The 18,564-nt window shown below is 50.9% G+C and overlaps 2 protein-coding genes across 9 annotated transcripts; both read right to left on the bottom strand.

The window, feature by feature from the left end:
- Window positions 1–810: 810 nt before the first annotated feature.
- On the bottom strand, window positions 811–10,195 carry TMEM184A (transmembrane protein 184A). 6 transcript variants are annotated; one of them, XM_069029760.1, is made up of 10 exons: window positions 9,928–10,195; window positions 7,938–9,278; window positions 6,271–6,495; window positions 5,461–5,626; window positions 4,532–4,622; window positions 4,369–4,444; window positions 3,732–3,823; window positions 3,171–3,340; window positions 2,874–3,071; window positions 811–2,452 (listed from the first exon to the last, which is right to left on the bottom strand). In XM_069029760.1, exons 2-10 carry the CDS (start codon window positions 8,154–8,156, stop codon window positions 2,202–2,204), a joined length of 1,488 nt encoding a protein of 495 aa, XP_068885861.1. In that variant the 5' UTR covers window positions 8,157–9,278; window positions 9,928–10,195; the 3' UTR covers window positions 811–2,201. The 6 variants fall into 6 exon arrangements, with proteins under 6 accessions (XP_068885861.1, XP_068885865.1, XP_068885864.1 ...); XM_069029764.1 differs by lacking the exon at window positions 7,938–9,278 and having other exon boundaries at window positions 9,928–10,192; XM_069029763.1 differs by lacking the exons at window positions 7,938–9,278; window positions 9,928–10,195 and adding an exon at window positions 9,487–9,849.
- Window positions 10,196–11,036: 841 nt separating this feature from the next.
- On the bottom strand, window positions 11,037–15,155 carry PSMG3 (proteasome assembly chaperone 3). 3 transcript variants are annotated; one of them, XM_069030035.1, is made up of 3 exons: window positions 14,974–15,155; window positions 14,156–14,373; window positions 11,037–12,146 (listed from the first exon to the last, which is right to left on the bottom strand). In XM_069030035.1, exons 2-3 carry the CDS (start codon window positions 14,369–14,371, stop codon window positions 11,994–11,996), a joined length of 369 nt encoding a protein of 122 aa, XP_068886136.1. In that variant the 5' UTR covers window positions 14,372–14,373; window positions 14,974–15,155; the 3' UTR covers window positions 11,037–11,993. The 3 variants fall into 3 exon arrangements, with proteins under 3 accessions (XP_068886136.1, XP_068886134.1, XP_068886135.1); XM_069030033.1 differs by lacking the exon at window positions 14,974–15,155 and adding an exon at window positions 14,776–14,855; XM_069030034.1 differs by lacking the exon at window positions 14,974–15,155 and adding an exon at window positions 14,510–14,726.
- Between the last annotated feature and the right edge of the window lie 3,409 nt (window positions 15,156–18,564).

Genomic DNA, 18,564 nt, shown 5'->3' with positions numbered 1-18,564 from the left:
TGTTCTTGTGCAAGTCTTTATCTCAGTGGCTGTGAGTGCACTGGCAGATGTGCCATCATCACCTTTGCAGTCTGTCCTCGCCCCAGGAGCCGGAGCAGCCTCTGTTCCTGCAGCTGTGGCCGTCCTCTCCCAGAGGGGTGAAGACCAAGATGTTCAGCTGAGATGTCCCTGCTTCGGTGTTGGCTGCGTTACAAAGCCAGGCAGCCTTGTCCCTGAGTACTGAGGCTGCACTTTCCGTGCACTTTCCATCTTGCTCCCAAGATGTGCAAGATCCTGGATGAATGCCCGGATGTGCAGAGCATCTGGCTCTTGTTTATGGACCTTATTGCAGAAGTGGCAGCAGTCTCAGCAGCTGAGCAGGTATGAGCAGTGCTCCTTCAGACCAGAGGGACTTGCAGGACTGGCTGAATTATAGGCTGCTCGTGTGGAGTCTGGGCTTCAGCATGGTAAGATTTCTCCAATAATAATAAACAGAGCTTGTCTTGTTGGTGCTGGAGTCTGGGCTTAGCTTAGCTAAACCAGATCCAGCACCTCTGAACCACTGCATCCACAGCTTAGGCGAGGGTTGGAAGAGGTGCTGTGCAAGGAGAGGAAGCGGGAGACACGCACGTTCTTTGTGGAGTGAAAAAGATGAGCACAAATCCTGTAGGAATGCCAAAATGTGCAGGATGCTGCGTGTGCAGGTATTTCTGCTGGGCCAGCATTGAGGGGCAGGGAGGACGTTAAGCTTAAGAGCATCAGCATTATAGCAGGAACAGGCAGATCGTGGGCTTTGCTTGCTGAGCTCAGTGAAAACGCTTGCTTGCTCTGTGCTAGAAATTGCTGTTTATTAGAAAAAAAAATAAATAATTTCATGTTGTGATTTACATTTTGCAGCTTAAGAACAGGGAAAAAAAAGATCCAAATTCTACTAGTTGTGTTTAAAAGGGCTCCAAGCCTTATCCATCAGTTTTGTTTGCCATATGACTGCAAATCTGAGGCTGTAGATTTGCCTTCATCCTGCCACCAGCTACCACCCCTGACAACAGCCCAATCTGTGCCTAAGTAAGTCCCCAGGGATCATCTCATTAACAGAAGAATAGAAATTGGACTAGAAATTGGGGAAGAAAGGAGAAGTCTTAATAGAAGGATGTGTGCTCTCCATATATGTGCTCACTGCTGTGAGGAACATCTCTCCATACAGTCTTTCCTTGCCTGTGGTCTTGTCCCAAGTGGCAGCATCCCTCAGCACCTTTCTATCCTCACCATGGTCACCTGGATGGGCTCAGCTCCTGCTTGCCTTCCCACAGGTCAGGCAAAGCCCAGGGATGGGGAATAGTGAAGGGTTAGGAGGAACAGACAGTTTCCAGTAAGTGAATTCCTACCACCACCGGTCACAGTCTGGTTCCCTAATAAAGATCCTGATAAGGAAGCTGGAATCCCTTTTAACTTCTGATCCGTTCAGAGATAAGCTGGTTTAGACGTAAACAAGCACTTCTGTCACCGGCAGCTCTCAGAAATGCAGCTGCAGACCTCTGGTTAGTCCCAGTGAGGTCCTGCCATGCTCCTGGGGGAGTTACTTGGACAGCTGCATGCACATCTGGAGGGAGAAGAGGATGACTTACTCTTTCTCCATGGTAAAGGTTTTTTGCACATCTCTCTAAGCTTTGCTGTGAGAAGGAGAGGGGGAACGATGTAAAAATAAGGAATGACGTCTTTCAACCTTTACCGGGTTTTGAGGTGAAGTGAAGTCACCTTCCTGGGCTGGTTTTCTCCACTGAGCCCTTGGAGATCATTTTTTACTCAAATTGGGAGAAACTAGAGCAGAACTGTGCTGAGAAAAGCATTTCTCTCAGGCCTCAGCACTGCTTGGAGCTAAGAGGAGGGTGAGGGTGGCTGGTCTGTCCTGCACCCTGGCTCCCCTCCCTGCCTGGCATCCCCCAGCATTGGCACAGGGCTGGCAGAGAGATGCCAGCAGTGGGGCAGCAAAGCCCAGGCTGCAACACAGGGTCCAACACAGCTTCATCCATGACAGCAGAAGCTGGCACTATTTGACTTAACCTTTCCTGGGTTATTGCATCCTCCCTTTGAGAGACTGGCTTTTTGGGTGGAGTTCCTGGCTTCTCAGTACTCTTGATTAGCCCAGGCTGTCTCAGCCTCAAGACACCTCCCCTTTGCATGGGTTAAAACCTCTCCAGTGTCAGTGTCTCTTCTGACATCTCCTACAGCTCCTCATCTGACAGGATTAGCATTCTCTTTTCAATGCTTTTGCTCTTTCTGCTGCTCTGTCCATCCATCTTGGAGGCCACGTGCCCGTTGTCCCCTGGTGCTTTGCGCTCTGCCTCCTGCATCGACTGCTGGGTGTACTGCTGGTACGCAGGTGAGAAGTTGTGGATGGCATCCTGCACGATGTCCTGGGGGCTGATGGTCTCCTTCAGGCCACTCGAGATGCTCTGCATCGGGGCAAGGTTTGCTGCAAAACAGGGAGAGCAGGAAGGTGATGGGACAGCAGACAGTCAATGAGCCCAAGCAGTCCAAAGAAATTCAAGATCAGGGGCTCATTGTGGGCCACATCAGCTTGTGGTTCCAAGTTCCAAGGAGAAGGAAGGCAACCCCAGCTCCATGTTCCAAAGAGGATGGATCCTCTCCAACAGCATGGGGGTAATACCACAATCCCCTAATCCTGCCCATCCGCACCAAGGTCTCTCTTCCTGTCGATTTGCTATAGCTTGTGGGTATCATGAGGGAAGAGGGACAAGGCATGCATGGAGCACAGGATAAAGAAATTCCTCTTGTAGCTTTTAGCATTCCATTGGTAATGGAATACTAATAGAATAAGGGAGGTTTCCCCTTTCCTTAGTCATTGAAGAAAAGAAGAAGTGAGTAAGAGTTACCTGTTGAGTTTTCTTTCTTCTCGCTGTACACCTGGCAGGTGAATGCATAACGCAGGGCAATGGAAGCAAAGAGCATTTCAATGCAGATGATGAAGTTCTGGTAGCCAGCAGCCACTGTCCCAGCTCCCACCTCCTTCCCATCGATGATCTGAACTTCAGGGATCACCCCACATTTCTCCAGGATTGCCAGCAGTGTCCCTGTGTGGGGGAAGGGAGAGGGATCAGTTCTGCTCCTGCATCCCTGAGCCAGGTGGGGCTATGGGAGGAGAAGTGTTGGGCATCCATGGTGGGACCCACCTTGCCAGAAGGAGAGGAAGATGACGGCCTTGATGGTGATGAACTTGAGGACCGGCTCAAACGGGCGCAGCAGGTCCATGGTGGCAAAGTAGAAGAGGAAAAGGGCATAAAGGGCCAGGCTGACTGAGAAGTTGTAGATGATGGTGATGTAGAGGTATCCACTGTGGATGCTGTGGAGAGAAAGAGAGAGAGAGAGAGCTGCTACCCTGGGCTGTGGGGAGCAAAGCAAGTGCAACTGGGGGCAAAGAGGGATCAAATGGGGAAGGGGAGAGTGCATAGCTTTGCTATGGGGGAGAACACAGCCCAGGATGGGGAGGAGGGCAGAGGTAGCAGCTTTTCTTCTGTTGGTGGGACCTCTTTTTATTTTTAATTTTTTTTATTATGGCTCACAGGAGTTTTGTCCCTTTATTGTTTGGGGGCAGTGAGTCTCTGTTCCCTGGCACTTTGGGCTCTCACTGTCCATGGAGCAGCTTCCTGGGGAGACTGGCAGGACACACTGGTGATGGAGCAGGGATCCATCCTCTCCCATTCACCCTCCCCAGCCCGACCCTGCATCCTCACTTGAAGTCTCCATCGTGGTACTTGCCGAATGCCTGCAGGATGATGGTGACAATTGCCATGAGGGGTTTCACGATGCAGAACTGCAGTGTGGCCTGCACAGGGGAGAGACACGGTGTACCACGGGCAGCAGGGACATCCCACATCACACCCCTCTGCTCCCAGGACAGACACTCGGGAGAGAGCAGTGCTGAGGGGTGAAATGTGAGCAGCACAAGGTCTGCAGACGGGAGGGAGTGGGGCTTCCAGAAGGCAGCTCCTGAAAGGCAGCACAGCCACTCCAAGGTGGGGGACCAGGTGGCTTGGGGTGTCAGGATTCAGCCCACAGTGCAGTGCTGGAGAATGACAGAGCGTCCAGGCTAACCTGGGACTGGACAGAGATGGCAATCTGAGCTCTGCAGTGGGAGGAGACCCTGACTCAGCAGTGAGTCATAGGCAAGGACAGCGAGCAGCCCTGCTGCTGGCCAAGTGCCGGTGAGCTGGTGACCTGCCTCCCTCAGAGGAAAAAAACCTCCAAACCCAGCATCTTAGGAGAGTGACGAAGTGAAGCCCCCTTGGCAGGGCAGTGGGGAAGGGACCTGCCACCCAGAGAGCCCTCCTCTGAGGGAAGTGGAGTCAATGCTCCCCATCGGGTACCCACCTGCTTGCAGAAGCGCAGGAACCCGATGGAGTAGGACATACCCTGAAGGCAGCAGGTCCCATAAAAGCAGCTGGACCTGGAAGCAGAAGGCGAGGGGATGCCATTGGGGGTGCTGGATGGGAAAAGTGGGTGGAGAAGGAACTCTCAGGATGCTGGGACTTACGCAATGGGCTTCCCTCGGATCTCTGTCATGATGGTGCTCTCTCCTCCCAGGTACTCGAAGCACAGGCTCAGGAAGCTGTAAATCACAAAAGCTGCCAAGGCAAGGGCAGACATGATCAGCAGGACTGATGGAAGTCCTGGTGGGAGTTTTCATCTCACATTCCTTCCTGCTCAGTTGTTTCCTCATCCAATCTGGCACTGCATCAAGATTTGGGATGCTGGTGGGTGGGAGCCCAGTGAGAGGAGCAGCAGGTCAAATCCATCCGACTTCCAAGTGGAGTCAGATACATCGCACTATGTGCACAGAGTTCATTACAGACACAGCAGCTCCTCTGGGCACACACAGTCCATCCAGGGACCATCTGCATGGAGGGACCTCAAAATTGCTAATGGGCAGCACAAATGGCTGGTGGCCACCAAGGAGCAGGTCCTGAACAGTTTTCTTGGACATCTCCACCACTTATTTTTCATTTACTCCAAACCTGAAGTAATGCAAATGCCCACACAACTTAGTTCCTGAGGGAGAGAGGAACAAGGTAGAGAAGCAGCCTCAATCCTGACAAGTTTCCCTTGCACTTCAAAACACCCCGACTCCCCAATTTCTTGGGTACATCTGCCTCGTGTTTTAGAGAAGCTGCACTTCTCCCCCTCCCACAGGCAGCCAGAAAACCTCTTTCCCCAGGACTGTGGTGCTGGGGTCCCTCCAAACCTGTGTCTGAAAGGCACCAGCTCATGTTTGTCTGTGGGGCATCCCCTCTCTGCTGCCAATAGAGAAGGAACAAGAAAACTTCTGCATGGAGCAAGGGAGAGTGGGAAGTGAAAGCAATGGAGATTTGCCACTTTGCAATCCAAGACGCTCCAGAGACAGGTCAGCAGGATGAGCGCCTCGCTTTGCATTCAGCCTCCCTGCTGAGCAGATGCTGTGCTCACCTTCGTAGCAGTCACGCACTGAGTCGAAGTAGACGTAGTACTGGTGGCTGCCGAGGAGGAGGAGGCTGAGCCAGGAGTCGAAGGCATAGACGGGCACAATGAAGAGGATGCGGATGATGTAGCGCTGCTCCTTGGGGATGGTGTAATTCCTCAGGTGTGTGTAGATCTGCAAAGCGCCCAGCATGCAGAGTTGTGGCTGCCACAGGTCATGATGGGAAACAGAAGTACCCCCAAGCCCACAGGGGTGCCGTGTTAACCCTTGTCTCGGGGGTGAGAGCTCTGCCAGCTTTCCACCACAGACCCATCACAGTGAACACACACGAGACCGCCTCCGTCCCACTCCCGGGGCCAATCCCTTGCATGAAAACATGTGGAAATCAGGTTCCTTCTGTGGGCTGTGTGGGGAATGTGCCCTCCCCTGTGCAGCTCCATCCCAGTGCTTGGAGACAGCAGCTTGCCCCAGGGCTGCCTTCAGCAGCACGGACCTGCACTGCCCCTAAACTATGCCCACTCAGGGTATGCCTCAAGGCAGCTGGTGCTGTGCACTCCAAACATCCCAAATGCCCTGCTGGGTGTTGCCTCTGGGCAGTGCCAATGCCCTGCAGCCTCTCCTGGCTCTGGCAACCACCTGGGGAGAGTGTGGGCAAAGTCCATCCTTACGAGCTGCCAGCACCAGGCTCCTGACAGGAGCAGCAACAGGAATAAATACTTATCCGGAGCTGGGTGATTTGCAGTGGACTTGGGGGCAATCAATAGTTTTGCTCTCATGTCAACCCCTGTGCTGAGCTCCATCTCTGCTCCAGCCCATACCTGGTGGAAGGTGACGATGAGTGCTGACCACACGAAAATGCCAGAGATGACCTGTGCCGCTATCGTGGTCAGGAAAAGCTGCTGGCCGTCCTGGGAACTGTTGTGGGCAGCCGTAAGCAGGGCAACAGCTGAGAATGGGGGGGCTGAAGCCAGCCTGGCTGCTGTGCCAGGCTCCAGCATGCCAGGTGCCACGGGAGAGGGCACAGCACGTGTGGCATTACTCATCTGCAGGGAGAGAGAGGGAAGGGGAGTGGTGCAGGAAGGCAAGAGCGAGGTAGGCCGGTGACAGGGAAGGTCCCAGCAGATTTCCCAGCCCACACAGCATGTGCAAACCTCCTGTGAGGTTTGTACAATGTAAGGTTTATCTCCTCCCCAGGGTTTTTCCAGGGTGTCCCCCACCCAAACCAGCCCATTTGCCATGTTGGGTCTGCTTCTCCCAGCGGGAAAATGCAAATGTCCTTCAAGAGCAGACCCTCTTTTCCCTGAGGAGGTCTACGCAGTTCCCATGTCTCCCAAAACACACACTCCTCCCTCACAGCTTTGCTCCTTGCTTTCTCAGGAATCGCTCCCGCTTGAAAAGGAATGATCTGTGTATATTTGTGCCCCTGTGAGTTCACACTTGTGGCTCAGGACACTTTTCCATCAGCAAGCAGAGACTTAAGAGTTAAACCCATCCCTCACACAGGATAATAAGAATCCCTTACCAACAAGCCATTAGGACACTTGGGTCCTCTTCCTTGGGAGCCCAGAAAACATCAGGTCCCCCCACAGTTTATCTCCTTTCCTCATGTGTGCCTTGCTGGGGGCAAAGCCTGAGGCTCCCCAAGAAACCAGACATTTGGTGTCACCCAGGTTCTTCACCCAGCTATTTTGGGATTGTGGGGGTGTCAGTGTGCCAGCAGTGCCAACCCCAAGACCTGAAGGGCGGCCAGCGGTCCCTCCTGCACCCAAATTAAGCACAAGGGAGCAAGCCTGCCATGCCAGAGGCAGAGCTGCTGCCCTTTGGGGATGCTGGAGTGCTATGGCATCTCCCTGGTCGGTGTGTGCTCCTCGAAGCTGGCAGCCCAAAGGCACTGAGCATTGCTGGTGCAGAGGGTGGCTGGGCATACGGACACTGTGTACCCTGCGGCTCCAGACAGCAAGGACCAACCTAATAATAAGCAATTATTTATAGGCCAGCTTCATATCTCAAGGCCACCAGATGCATAAACTGCCATGTTTGGGTTCTCTTTCTGCTAATCTATGGAAAGCTGCTTTTTCCCAAGTATAACAGTAGCGGTTGAAGAAAACCAACAACCTGCAAGCTGAACTCTAACAATATAGATGCTTCTCAGTGCATTAATAAACAAATATTTTAGCTGCTGGGTAACTATCGCCTGGGGTAAAACTGTAAGCATGAACTGGAGAGAAGCGTGAAAATATCTGCCATAGATAAGAGTGGTAGGGAATGACCTCGGTCAAATTGAACACTGAAAACAAACCAAAGCAAGAGCTCACACTGCGGCTCCCTCTCCTGCCCTCTCACCGAACCCCAACCTCACAGGAGAGGAAACTCAGCTGGTGTCAGATCAACAGCCCTAAAAATACCTTTCCCCGGCTCCGCCTGGCAGGAGTCGCCTGTAAGCGGAGATGCCGGGGCGGCAGCTGGCGGGGCCCCAGGAGCTCACCCCGAGTACCTGCGCGGCGAGCGGGGAAGCGGAGCTGGGGCTGGCTGCGGGCACAGCGGGGCCGATAGTGTTACACAGGCGGCAGGGAGCCGCCTTCTTCCCCACTGCCACCGTCCTGTGGCCTTGCCCCGGCCAGCAGGAAGAAGGATCCCGGGAAAGCCGGGGCGGGATCTGGTCTTTGGATGGACTTCGATGCGGCCGGACCTGCCTTGTAAACATTAACAGGAGGACGGAGATAGCTCGTGGCACAGGGAGGGAGATGAGAGCCCGGCTGTTCCCCCTTCCCCAATCACTCCTCACTCTCTCTGGGGGCTGCCCTGCTGCTGGCTGGGGCTAAACTGGCTGGATTTGGCCACGCTTTCCCCCCTGCCAGAGCATCATGACAGAGCAGGATGAAAGCTCACTCTTTCTAGCTGTGTTTTTCTAGTCAATTTTCTAGTGATCCAGCTCACTCCCCAAGACATGGCAGAGAGCTGTGCTCTTCACTAGACCCATTTATTCTGTTTTCAAGCCAGCGCTGTGCCGCAGATGCTTGGCCCAAGATACCCCATCTCCTATTAACTTTCCCAGGCATCGAAGTGTGAGCACGGTGGCACCGACAGCCAGTCCTGGCAGCCTCCCCGATATTGTCACACTCTGAACATGGCAGAGCAAGTCATTAAAAGCAAAAGCCTCGGTGCCGCTCGGAGACAGAGCTCCCAGCTCCACAGGTAATTAGATCCCGGCCGTGCAAGGTAGTCCGGCAATTCAATGCAGTTAGAGAGCCATTTGCTTCCAAAACAAAGGCATCAAGGAGACACCGGGAATAATATCAGCTGCAAAACTCAGCTCCTCCCTGAGCCATATCCAATCTGTCTGTTTTCAGACACCTTGCAGGTACCTGCCATACAGTGTCTACCTGTTACACACACTCCCTGGGATATTAGAGATGCTAAGTGAGAACTGAGAAGATAAACTGAGCAGTGAAGCTTGTGTTCAGGCAGGCCACCTGCAAATGGGGCTTTTCACCTTGCCAGGGATTCCCCTTCATGTGCAGGCTGCCAAAGCCAAGACTCCCAGCTCACATCCCTCCCTGTGTCCTGAAGGACCTAGGACAAATCCCAGCGGCAGCCCCCTGTGCGGTGAAGCAAGTCAGCAGGGAAAGGTGAGCTCTCGCAGCCCCCCAGCAGTGCCTCTGACATCCCTGACCCACATCCCGGGGAGAGGAGCATCCAGGCTTAGCCTCACCAGCGCAGGAGACATGCCTTTCCTCCGGATTGCTTTCAGATAAAGCCAGGACACTCGGGTTATTTACGGGACCAGCCTCTCCACACCACCATCAGGCCACTCAGGAGGAAGGACCTACAGCACACAGCTACAAATCGCAGCAGGGCAGCATCGAGCCCTCCTTGAAGCCCATCTGGAGGAGTGGATGACGCAGGCACAGGGCTCTTAGAGGAGGCTCTGCCCTCCCAGCGGCTCCCACAGGTGCTCAGAACCAATGGCTGGGTCAACCCCCGGTCTGTGGGGTTTCTCCCAGCTGCTGTGCACCCCCCAGGGCCCCACTCACCCTTTGGGGCTCCTCCGGGAGGGAGTCTGGCTGCCGTGCACCTGCCTCTGCATCCCCCGTGCCCTCCTCCACCTGCACCCGCTAGAGACTCCTCCTCCGGACACCCTCCCAGCCCTGCCTGCCTGCTGGCCACGGGCCCTGCCACCGCCCCAGTCACCCTCGCTGCTCCCCGGGTCCCACCAGTGCCCCACTCACCTGGGTCCCGTCAGGGTCCCACTCTCCCTGCCATCACCCCACTCGCCCTCGCTGCTCCCCGGGTCCCACCAGCGCCTCATTCTCCCTTGCTGTGCCCCGGGCCCCACCGGCGCCCCGCTTATCTTACCAGCACCCCCTCGCTGTGCCCGGCTCACCCTGCCAGCGCCCTCCCCGCGCCCCGGGCCCCGCGGGAGCTGGAGCAGCAGGTCGGGGCTTTGTCTCTCGCAGAAAAGCTACCCAACTTACCTTTCCAGTCCGTCGCGCTCGGCACCCACGCCCGGAAAGCAAACACGGATGGAACAGCCGCGGTGTGGCCCGACGCCGCTGCCCCCCACCCAGCACACGTCCTGCGGCCGAGGGCAAGAGCTCTGCCTGGGTGGCAAACGTAGCTTTCCCTGCAATTGGGAATTAATCCCTAGCTGGAGGAGACCGCTGACTAAAAGGCAGGCAGCTGGTGGCACCTCGTGCCTGTTGCTAGGGCAGGCCTTCCCCTTGGTTTACTGCGGAGCAGAGAGGAGCAAAGTCGAAGGACCAATTGCTCGTGCTCTTTTTTATCGCACGTGGAAAGGCAGCGAGGTAAGTCCATCCTGGCTCCGAGCATCAAATCAGAGAGGTTTCCACATCCTTTCCTCACCCGCTGCCCTGTGCAGACCTGGTGGCATATACACAGGCAGGGAATGAAGGTGCTTAACTTGCGCCCGGCTTTTAGGTAATAAGACTCAGGTCTGGCACACAGCAGTGGTATGCCTCTGTATCACCACAGAGGAAGATGCAAATTCCATCCAATTTGCTAATTCATGTATGTTCTCCACAAGCTGCTGGAGCTATGGACACAGTAAGCACCAGTTTTGTGTCAGGAGAGAATCCCTACTAGCAAACCAAGACTGACAATAACTAATTCCACACGCCTCTCTCAGCCTTCCTAGACAAAAAAAAAGGAAGTGTAAAAGAGGAAAAATTTATAGTTCTGACAGATGCGAATCTTTGATTCTTGGAAGTACAGTTTGGAAAATTATTTTTAGATGAAGTTTCTTGTCAAGGGCAGCTGGAAGCCTGCAGTGCTTGAATGTATTTTTAAAAGTTTCATTTCTCATAATCCCTTTAAATGCTGTAAATAACCCTTACTCAGAGAAAAGAGTCCTTTCGAAATCCATTTTCTGCTTTTCTACTTCTAGGGGATTTTTTAGCAACAGAAATGACCTGGCAGCTAGATCACCATGGGGCAAGGCACAGGCTCTGTGCTGATTCTGCTGCACTAACTGGTCTTAGCACAGCTCCTCCCTGCCCATAATCTAAGACCTGGCCTCTGTCTGTGCTGTCAAGTTCATAAGTGACAAAAGTGTGGAACAGCTCACTTAAAAATTTACTACTTGTTGTTGTTTATTACAAGAAGAGGTAAAAACAAGTGTGCTTTCCAAGCAAAAGGCAAAAGTTTGGCTATTAAGCTTTGCATTGGCTCATACAACTTCATCTGAACTTTTTGTCAATGACTTGGTAGAAACAACCCTGTGTAACCTTGTCCCCACATCTCCTAAGACACATGCTCATTGCAGGTGATCAGCATTTGGATGTTCTGTCTCTCCGATGTCTTGGTACCATGTAATCCAGTGGCAGAGGTTATTTTGTCTTTTTCTTACCACTATTTTGGGTTCCTGTTTTTCACCCTGACATCAGCTTTCATGAAATTTGCAGAGCATAATTATCTGCCTCTCTTTAAAATCAGAGTGAAAGTGGGAAGTTAATTCAGACTACATCCAGAAAGGAATGGACATAAGGACAAAAGCAGCTGTCTAGGACTCATTTCCTTAAAAAAGGCAAGAAAATCTTTCCCATTATACAATTGTTGACTTTTTACCAAGGCTTGTATTTCAATTGAAGTGATTCTCACAGAGCAAAAAAAGAAAGCAGGTAAAATTTGATTTGACAATGTTTCTTTTATTCTCCCTGCACTGGGTGTTCCCCCTTTGCAGTACGGCGCAGCTACGGAGCTTGGCATCTGCTGCTCCTCAGGACACATGTGCAGAGCCGAGCCCTTTCCCAAATAAATGACCCACCCCATGGGATAAAAGTAACACTCCTCTCGTATGTTGAGACAATTGCTCTCGTCTCACCACTGTCTATATGGACTCGCAAACCTGTCTCAGTAACAAAACCCACAAATGTTCTACACAGTAGAGAAAAATTCATGAAATTCCTCAGTACGTCCAAAACCACCACAAAGACATTCCATCATTTTCATTTCTAGTCCTTTTAAATAGGTGGTGATGAGTCATGGACTCAAGATCATTTCCTTGAATCCAGATGGCACAACTTCACCATACTTGGCAACTCCGGATCACTTCTCGTAGAGCCTGTATTCCTTCCATGGTCTTGTCCTTTAAAGCCATGGCGAGGAGAACAGGTTTGTTCCCGGCTTCCTGCGACACGAATGCCACCAGGTTTTTGGCACAAACATGAACGAGCGGCTGAAAAGAAAAGGGATACAGATGTACATTCCTACAGATGGGAGAGCCCTCCCACAGGAGTTAGGAGAGGAAGAATCCCAGAACGATGTGCAGGACCTGTTGATCCTGGACTCAGACTGAACTTGCTGTTTGCTGAGCAGTTCCAATGTGGTCAGCAAAGCCAAGCCATGGGACAGGGAACTTTAGAAGGCACTTTCTCAACCAGCTTAAAAGGGAAGAGTTTTGTGCTTGAGTGTGACAGCCACCCACACCACCCTAAAACAACCTTACTGGAGCTGCACTTGAATTGAGTTCAGCACTGTCTGGAAAACTTGGAAACTCAGTACAGAGAATCTTTCCTTCCATAATCCTCCCACCTGAACTATGGCACCAGAATTAAATTACATGAAATGCTGTGGATGAAAATGCCTTTATTTCCTTCACAGCCAGGTTTCTAAAGAAGTTTGCAAGTACAGTTTTTTTGTTTAAAAACTTGTTCTGAAGAGGGGATGTTCCACTGACAAGCTCTGGAAAAAAGCTGTTATTTTTGCCATTCCTAGAGACCCCCAAATGGCGTTATATACACAGTTTTTGTATGCCTGGTGTAACAGACATTGCTTTGTATTTTAATAGAATAATGAAAATCAGAAATAAGTAGTGAGGCTGAAGGAGGCAAGAAAAGGGATATAGCCCTTCCCATGAGGTTTCTTTAACAAGGATAGATTAGAACAGCATTGACAATTTCACTTGGAAGGGACCGACAACGACATCTAGTCCAACTGCCTGACCAACTCAGAGCCCCAGGTTAAAACATTATTCAGGGCATTGTCCAGATGGCTCTTAAACACTGACAGGCTCAGAGCATTGACCACCTCAAGCCTGTTCCAGTGTCCGAACACCCTCTTGGTACAGAAAAGTTTCCTAATGTGCAGTCTCACCCAGCACAGCTTTGAACCATCCAGCTTGCTGAGGTTTTATTTATACCCACAGTTGTGTATCTGTCAGAAGGAGGAGTTTGGTTGATTTTAGCTGCCACTGCTGTTTGGAAGTGTGCACCATCCCAAAGAAGGATGTTAGCAGTGACAAGCAGGAAAACAGCAAACTAGTGAAAGCCTTTTCTTGAAGTTTAGATTGGTTAACTTAGTTAAAATTATTTTAAAATAGATTGTAACAAAGTAAACATAGCACTTCCCATTTCCAAATATAACATAAAATCAGCTTGGGTGTGGAAGTTGTCAGACTTAGCAGATATCACAGCAGAGAAAGCAAAATATCTCCCATCCAGAAAGGGAAGGCTATTGCTCAAGAGAAAGAACTCCACAAAGGGAAGTCATGGATAGAATCAGGAACTTGTGTTGCTACAGCTTTTCTAGCAAATAATATTTGATAGCTTCAACCCTGATGGAAAGCCTCATAATCCTGTAGCTCTGTAAGTTTCTGTTTTAATGTTTGACCAGTTGGCGCTTTGAGAGACACATTTTCTTCTGCTTTCTCTCTAGCTTTGTGAAATGGTCGATAAAAACCTCATTTTGTTGAAGCAAAACAAATTAAACTTTATCAAGGGAAGGTGCTGGCAGGCACACTTGGGAGTGGGCAACTAAAGTCCATTATGGGACTGGCATAGACTGGGGAGGATGGGGGTAGGAAAACAGACCTGAAAAGGAAAACAAACTCACTGGAACAGAAACCCAAAAAGGTTATCAGTGGCTGCATATTTAATCATGCAACCCTTAAATCAACAGAGCTTTATCTAACTTTCCATAAACATGCAGAAGCAATCCATATCCTGTAGGACACAAAGTAACAGATCCCCAAACCACTCACGGTTAGTTAAACTTTTATGTCCAAGAGCAGACGAGCGCACATACTTTTCTGATGAGCCCCTCTTTCCTCATTTTAAAATTAATCTTATCACTGTTCAAACACTGCTTAACTGCTGTGATTCATCAACTCCCTGGCAACTTGCACCGCCCCACCTACCACATTTCCCCCTTATCCTTGCTGCCTCTGCGCTTCGCATCCGCTCTCACCTCATCCTTGCCCAGCAGCACCTTCGTGGTGAGCGAGGGCCTGCCCACGCTGTCGCCGATGGTGTTGGGGTCCACGTAGACGATGGTCCCCATCTTGCCGTACTGTGTGACCACCACGAGGACCGAGTTGGAGAAGGCCGTGCACACCACCTCCGTCGGCACCCCGTGCACCACCTCCTCTCGCTGCTTGGACGTCACGATGGGACTCGCCTCCATCGCTTCCGAAAAAGAACAAAAACGGCGACAACAGTAAAACAACATTAGATTAAAAACACGCGCTAGATTAAAAACAGGCATTAGATTAAAAACGGGCTACAGAAAGAGCGAATCCTTCCCATAATTTGAAATACCCACGGTTAAGTTAATTTCAGCGCACAGAAGCATCCGGAGGTGGGTGTCCGCAGGCCAGCGGTGCACACCCGAATCCCTGAGCGGGGAGGATTTCGCAGCCCCGCAGCGATGGCATCAATGCCCCCCCTGACAGGGTCCCCGCTAACGAGGGTAGCTGGTACCGAAGGGGAAACCCCGACCCCTGATTTCCACCCCAGCTCCACCAGGCTTTTCCTGAGGGAGACAGGGAGACAGCCACCCCCCCGTCCAGCCGCCCTCACCGCCCCTACCCTTGCCGGCCCGCCGCGCCGCCGCTCTCTGCCCAGGCCCGCCCCGCCGTGGCGGAAGCGGCTCCTTTCTTTTCCTTTTCCTTTCCCTTCCTTTCCCTCCCTCCCTCCCTCCGGCAGCCGGCGGGGGGCGATGGCGCAGGGCAGCCGCTGCCCTCACGAGCCCGTCCCCTCCCCTTCCCTCAGCGCCGCCGCCATTACCCGCCGCGCTCGCGCGCGGGAAGGCGCCATCTCCAGCCCCCCCCCCGCGCCGCTCTCCTCACGGCCGTGGTCCCTCGCCGGCCCCGGGCAGTGCTGCCGCACCCGGTCCCTTCTCCCGGGGATGATTCCCTTCTCCCGGGGATGATCCCCTTCTCCTGGGAATGAACCCCTTCCCCCTGTCCAGTCTCCACGCCCGGTTTCTCCCCGTTTCACACCGTGAGGTGGGGAGGAGTCACAGGGCAGAACCCCCCTGCGCCATGAAGGGACAGGTGACCCTGGGGGCCCGAGAGGGGATGTGAATATTGGTTTTCCCTCCGTTTCCCCATGGGATGCGATCGCTCCCACTGCTGGGTGTTGTTAGGCCACACTGTAAGCTCCCGAGCATACTTTCCCATCTAAGTAAAAGTGGTTTATAAAGGGGGCTTGTGTAAAAGAGGGAGAACAACTTTTTACGTAGGCAGACAGAGCTAGGACAAGGTGAATGATTTTAAAGTAAAAGAGAAGAAATTTATATTGGATATTAGAAGAACTTGCCTGTGAGGGTGGGGAGGCCCTGGCACAGGTTGTGCAGAGAAACTGTGCCCCATCCCTGGAAGTGTCCAAGGCCAGGCTGGACAGGGCTTGGAGCAGCCTGGGATAGTGGAAGGTGTCCCTGCCCACACAGGGTGAAACGAGATGATCTTTAAGGTCTTCTCCAACTCAAACCATTCTGTGATTCCATGAAAACAAGGCTGGTTTTGGCCGTGGAAGCAGCCTTGCCACTGGCTGAGGAAGCATTGGCAGATGCCCGGAGGAGCTGTACTGGGGGATAAAATAAAGACATCTGTGTGAGGAGCGTGAAACCAAACGTGTCTGTCCCAGATGCAAACATTAGTTTCTATTTAATACAGTGCTAATTTTTTTCTTGGAAATACTGGTACTCATGAATAAAAATTTTGTATTCTAATTTATACAAAGACCTGAAAATTGGCATTTCTCAGAGGTTTGCAACCTCCCAGGCTCCTGCAATTGCTGCATCTAAATTATAATCAAAACCTTCATTCCCATATTTTAGCTGTCTTTTATTGGCATTCTCATCACACTGCAAATATCTTGACCACGGGTGCAGCAATAGCTACCTGACCTGTGGGTTATCTGTTCTGGTGACATCTCTTAAGGACCTCATGAATACTTCTTTAGTTTGTTTTGCATGAAAAGTTTTACCAAAACTTGATTACAGGAAGAGAACATAGACTTTGTGCTGAGAATTCTTAAAGGCACCGTTAGAGAGCAGCAGAGGTCCGTGGAAAAGATTTTTAATTCAGTAGGTTATTTTTGTGGTTAATTCAAACAGAGAGACTCGATACCTTTTCGGTACTCTTTGCAGTCTGGCAAATAGTCTGTTTTCCAGCACTGAATAAACAGCATTCCTCTTTCTTGCTTACCACAATCACTCGAGGCTTTGCCTGTTTGACAGAGATAATAGCAGCTATTGTCAGTAAAACCTCCTGACTCATAGAGAAGTTTATTCCTGCTCTGCCTTCTCCCGAGAGTAACTTTACTTCAGGACACAAAGAACTGGATTCTTCCTGCCATCCTTGCCAGACTTCATTTTATTTTTTACAGGACAGGAGGACAGAGAGAGTCCACTGTAGTTCAGATTTCCATGGAAACACCATTCTTTGCTGTTTTGCATTATTTTGGGACAAAAAAATGTTGTCTTTCATCGTTTCAGTCAATTGGATGTCTCATTTTGGCATGCAGCTGAGGTGGGATACAGCAAACTGAGGTAACTGAGCACCGAATCTTCATCACTGAAAGTGTATACATTAAAGAAATGAACTAACGACAGGACTCCTGTTGTCTGTGTGACTGAGGCAGGGAATGGGGGTTTGAGAATACACACCCTGACAGGTAATGGGACCTTTCCTGAGGGGGCCTGTCTGCCTGTCATCTGCTTCCCAGCATTTTCTGGCTGAGAAGGATCTGTATCCCTCCTCACACTCCTGGTTTCTGTAACACTTTTCCTCCATAGATCCCTAATCACATTGCAAACGTTATTACATTTAGCTTCATAAACTGTCTTTTGACATAACAGATTGTTAATATAACCCATTTTATGGTTCGAGGGAAATAAAGAATCGAGACTGACAGTGGTTCAGAGCCATCAAATCCTCAGCTGGAGATTCTGCAGGATTTTGAGATCCCTTCTTCCATTCCCATGCGCTCACTGCTGAAGAAAGTCGTGCATGTCACTATCTCAATTATAAGAGAAAATCAATGACTGTGCAGCCCCATACTTTGACAAGCAAAACTACTCCTAATATTGCAGCTTTGTACCTTTATTATTATTTATTCGAGCAGTTTCGTACTGCTTTTTTTTTTTTTAAACTGCTTAAGTGCCTCTGTGTGTGTCGATTGGAAAGAGGCTGCTTTGATATTAGTCTTTGCATTTATCTGAACTGATTTCATAAGAACAAATGCGTAAGATCCACAGAGCATCAGAAATGTTTCCCACTTCTCTCAAACACAGACACACAGTGTTTCAGGACATCCATTAATAATCCCTGCTCTGGGGAGTGCCTCACTGTCAAAGTGCTGGGTTGGTTTATTAGTTTACAGGTTATTACTTCTCTAGTTTAGATTTCTCTCTTGTATCTTTTATGATGCAGAATATAGACTGTGAGCTGGAACCTCAGGTGCAACAGGGCTCTGGGCTGCGCAGCCAAGGAGAGAGGAAAGGAATTAGTTTGCTCCCTGGTGCAGGAGCTGCTTGGGAATTATTTTGACCCTTGTTATAAATCAGGTACATGTAGTGGAGCTGCCTGTGAGTACATTCCTTGGGCCAGACAACATCAGAGTGCTCCTCTTTCCCTTATTACTGTCACAGCAAGGTCGGGGGTGTGGGTGGTGTGGGGCTGTGTGAGGGCTCTCTCTATGGGGCCATTGTAAAAGGAGTAGGAGGAATGGCAGAAATTCACCTCCTGGATTTCTCCTTTCAAGCCATCCCCACTGCATTTAATTAGAGTCTGTCAGAGATGGTGTTCAGAAAATAATTGTGAGTTGAGGCCCTGGGGGAGGCAGGGAGAGGAGCACGCCTAGGGCTGTTTAGCCCCAGCAGTTGGGTCTCCCTGGCTGGCTCTCTGCAATCAGTGGAGAGAGGCCTTGGCCTTTGGTGCAGAGTGGAAACATGGCTTTGAACCCAGCTGTCTGTCACCCCTGCTGCACCTGAAGTTGGCTGATTTATCTCTGGGTTTCTAGAGCTCCTCTAGAATGAGCCTGCCTAACATGACCACAGCGCAGCTCCTTCTGCACATGAGCAGAAATGGGACATCAGGTGTGCAGGGGAGCCTGAGGCTGGAGTGTGAGCCACTGAGGAGTTCAGATGTGTCCAGGATTAGGTGATACCTGAATAGCATCTCAGAGTTAAAGCTCTGAGGCTCTCAGTTTGTGTGCTCGTATCTTGAAGGAAGATGAGGGGATTCTGGCTCTGTTGTGTGTTGGTCCCTTTTCTGTGTTCCCTAGGATAACAAGATTATCAGTTCTTATTCTGAGAGACAATTCTAAGAGGTTTGCTTTGTTCTGAAGTTGTCCCCGTGGCTCTTATTGTAT

This window comes from Aphelocoma coerulescens, chromosome 14 (genome assembly GCF_041296385.1).
Source record: "Aphelocoma coerulescens isolate FSJ_1873_10779 chromosome 14, UR_Acoe_1.0, whole genome shotgun sequence".
In the NCBI taxonomy this organism is placed as follows: domain Eukaryota; kingdom Metazoa; phylum Chordata; class Aves; order Passeriformes; family Corvidae; genus Aphelocoma; species Aphelocoma coerulescens.
The sequence above is the reverse complement of the archived record's forward strand: the minus strand, read 5'-3'. Positions and strand labels throughout refer to the sequence as shown.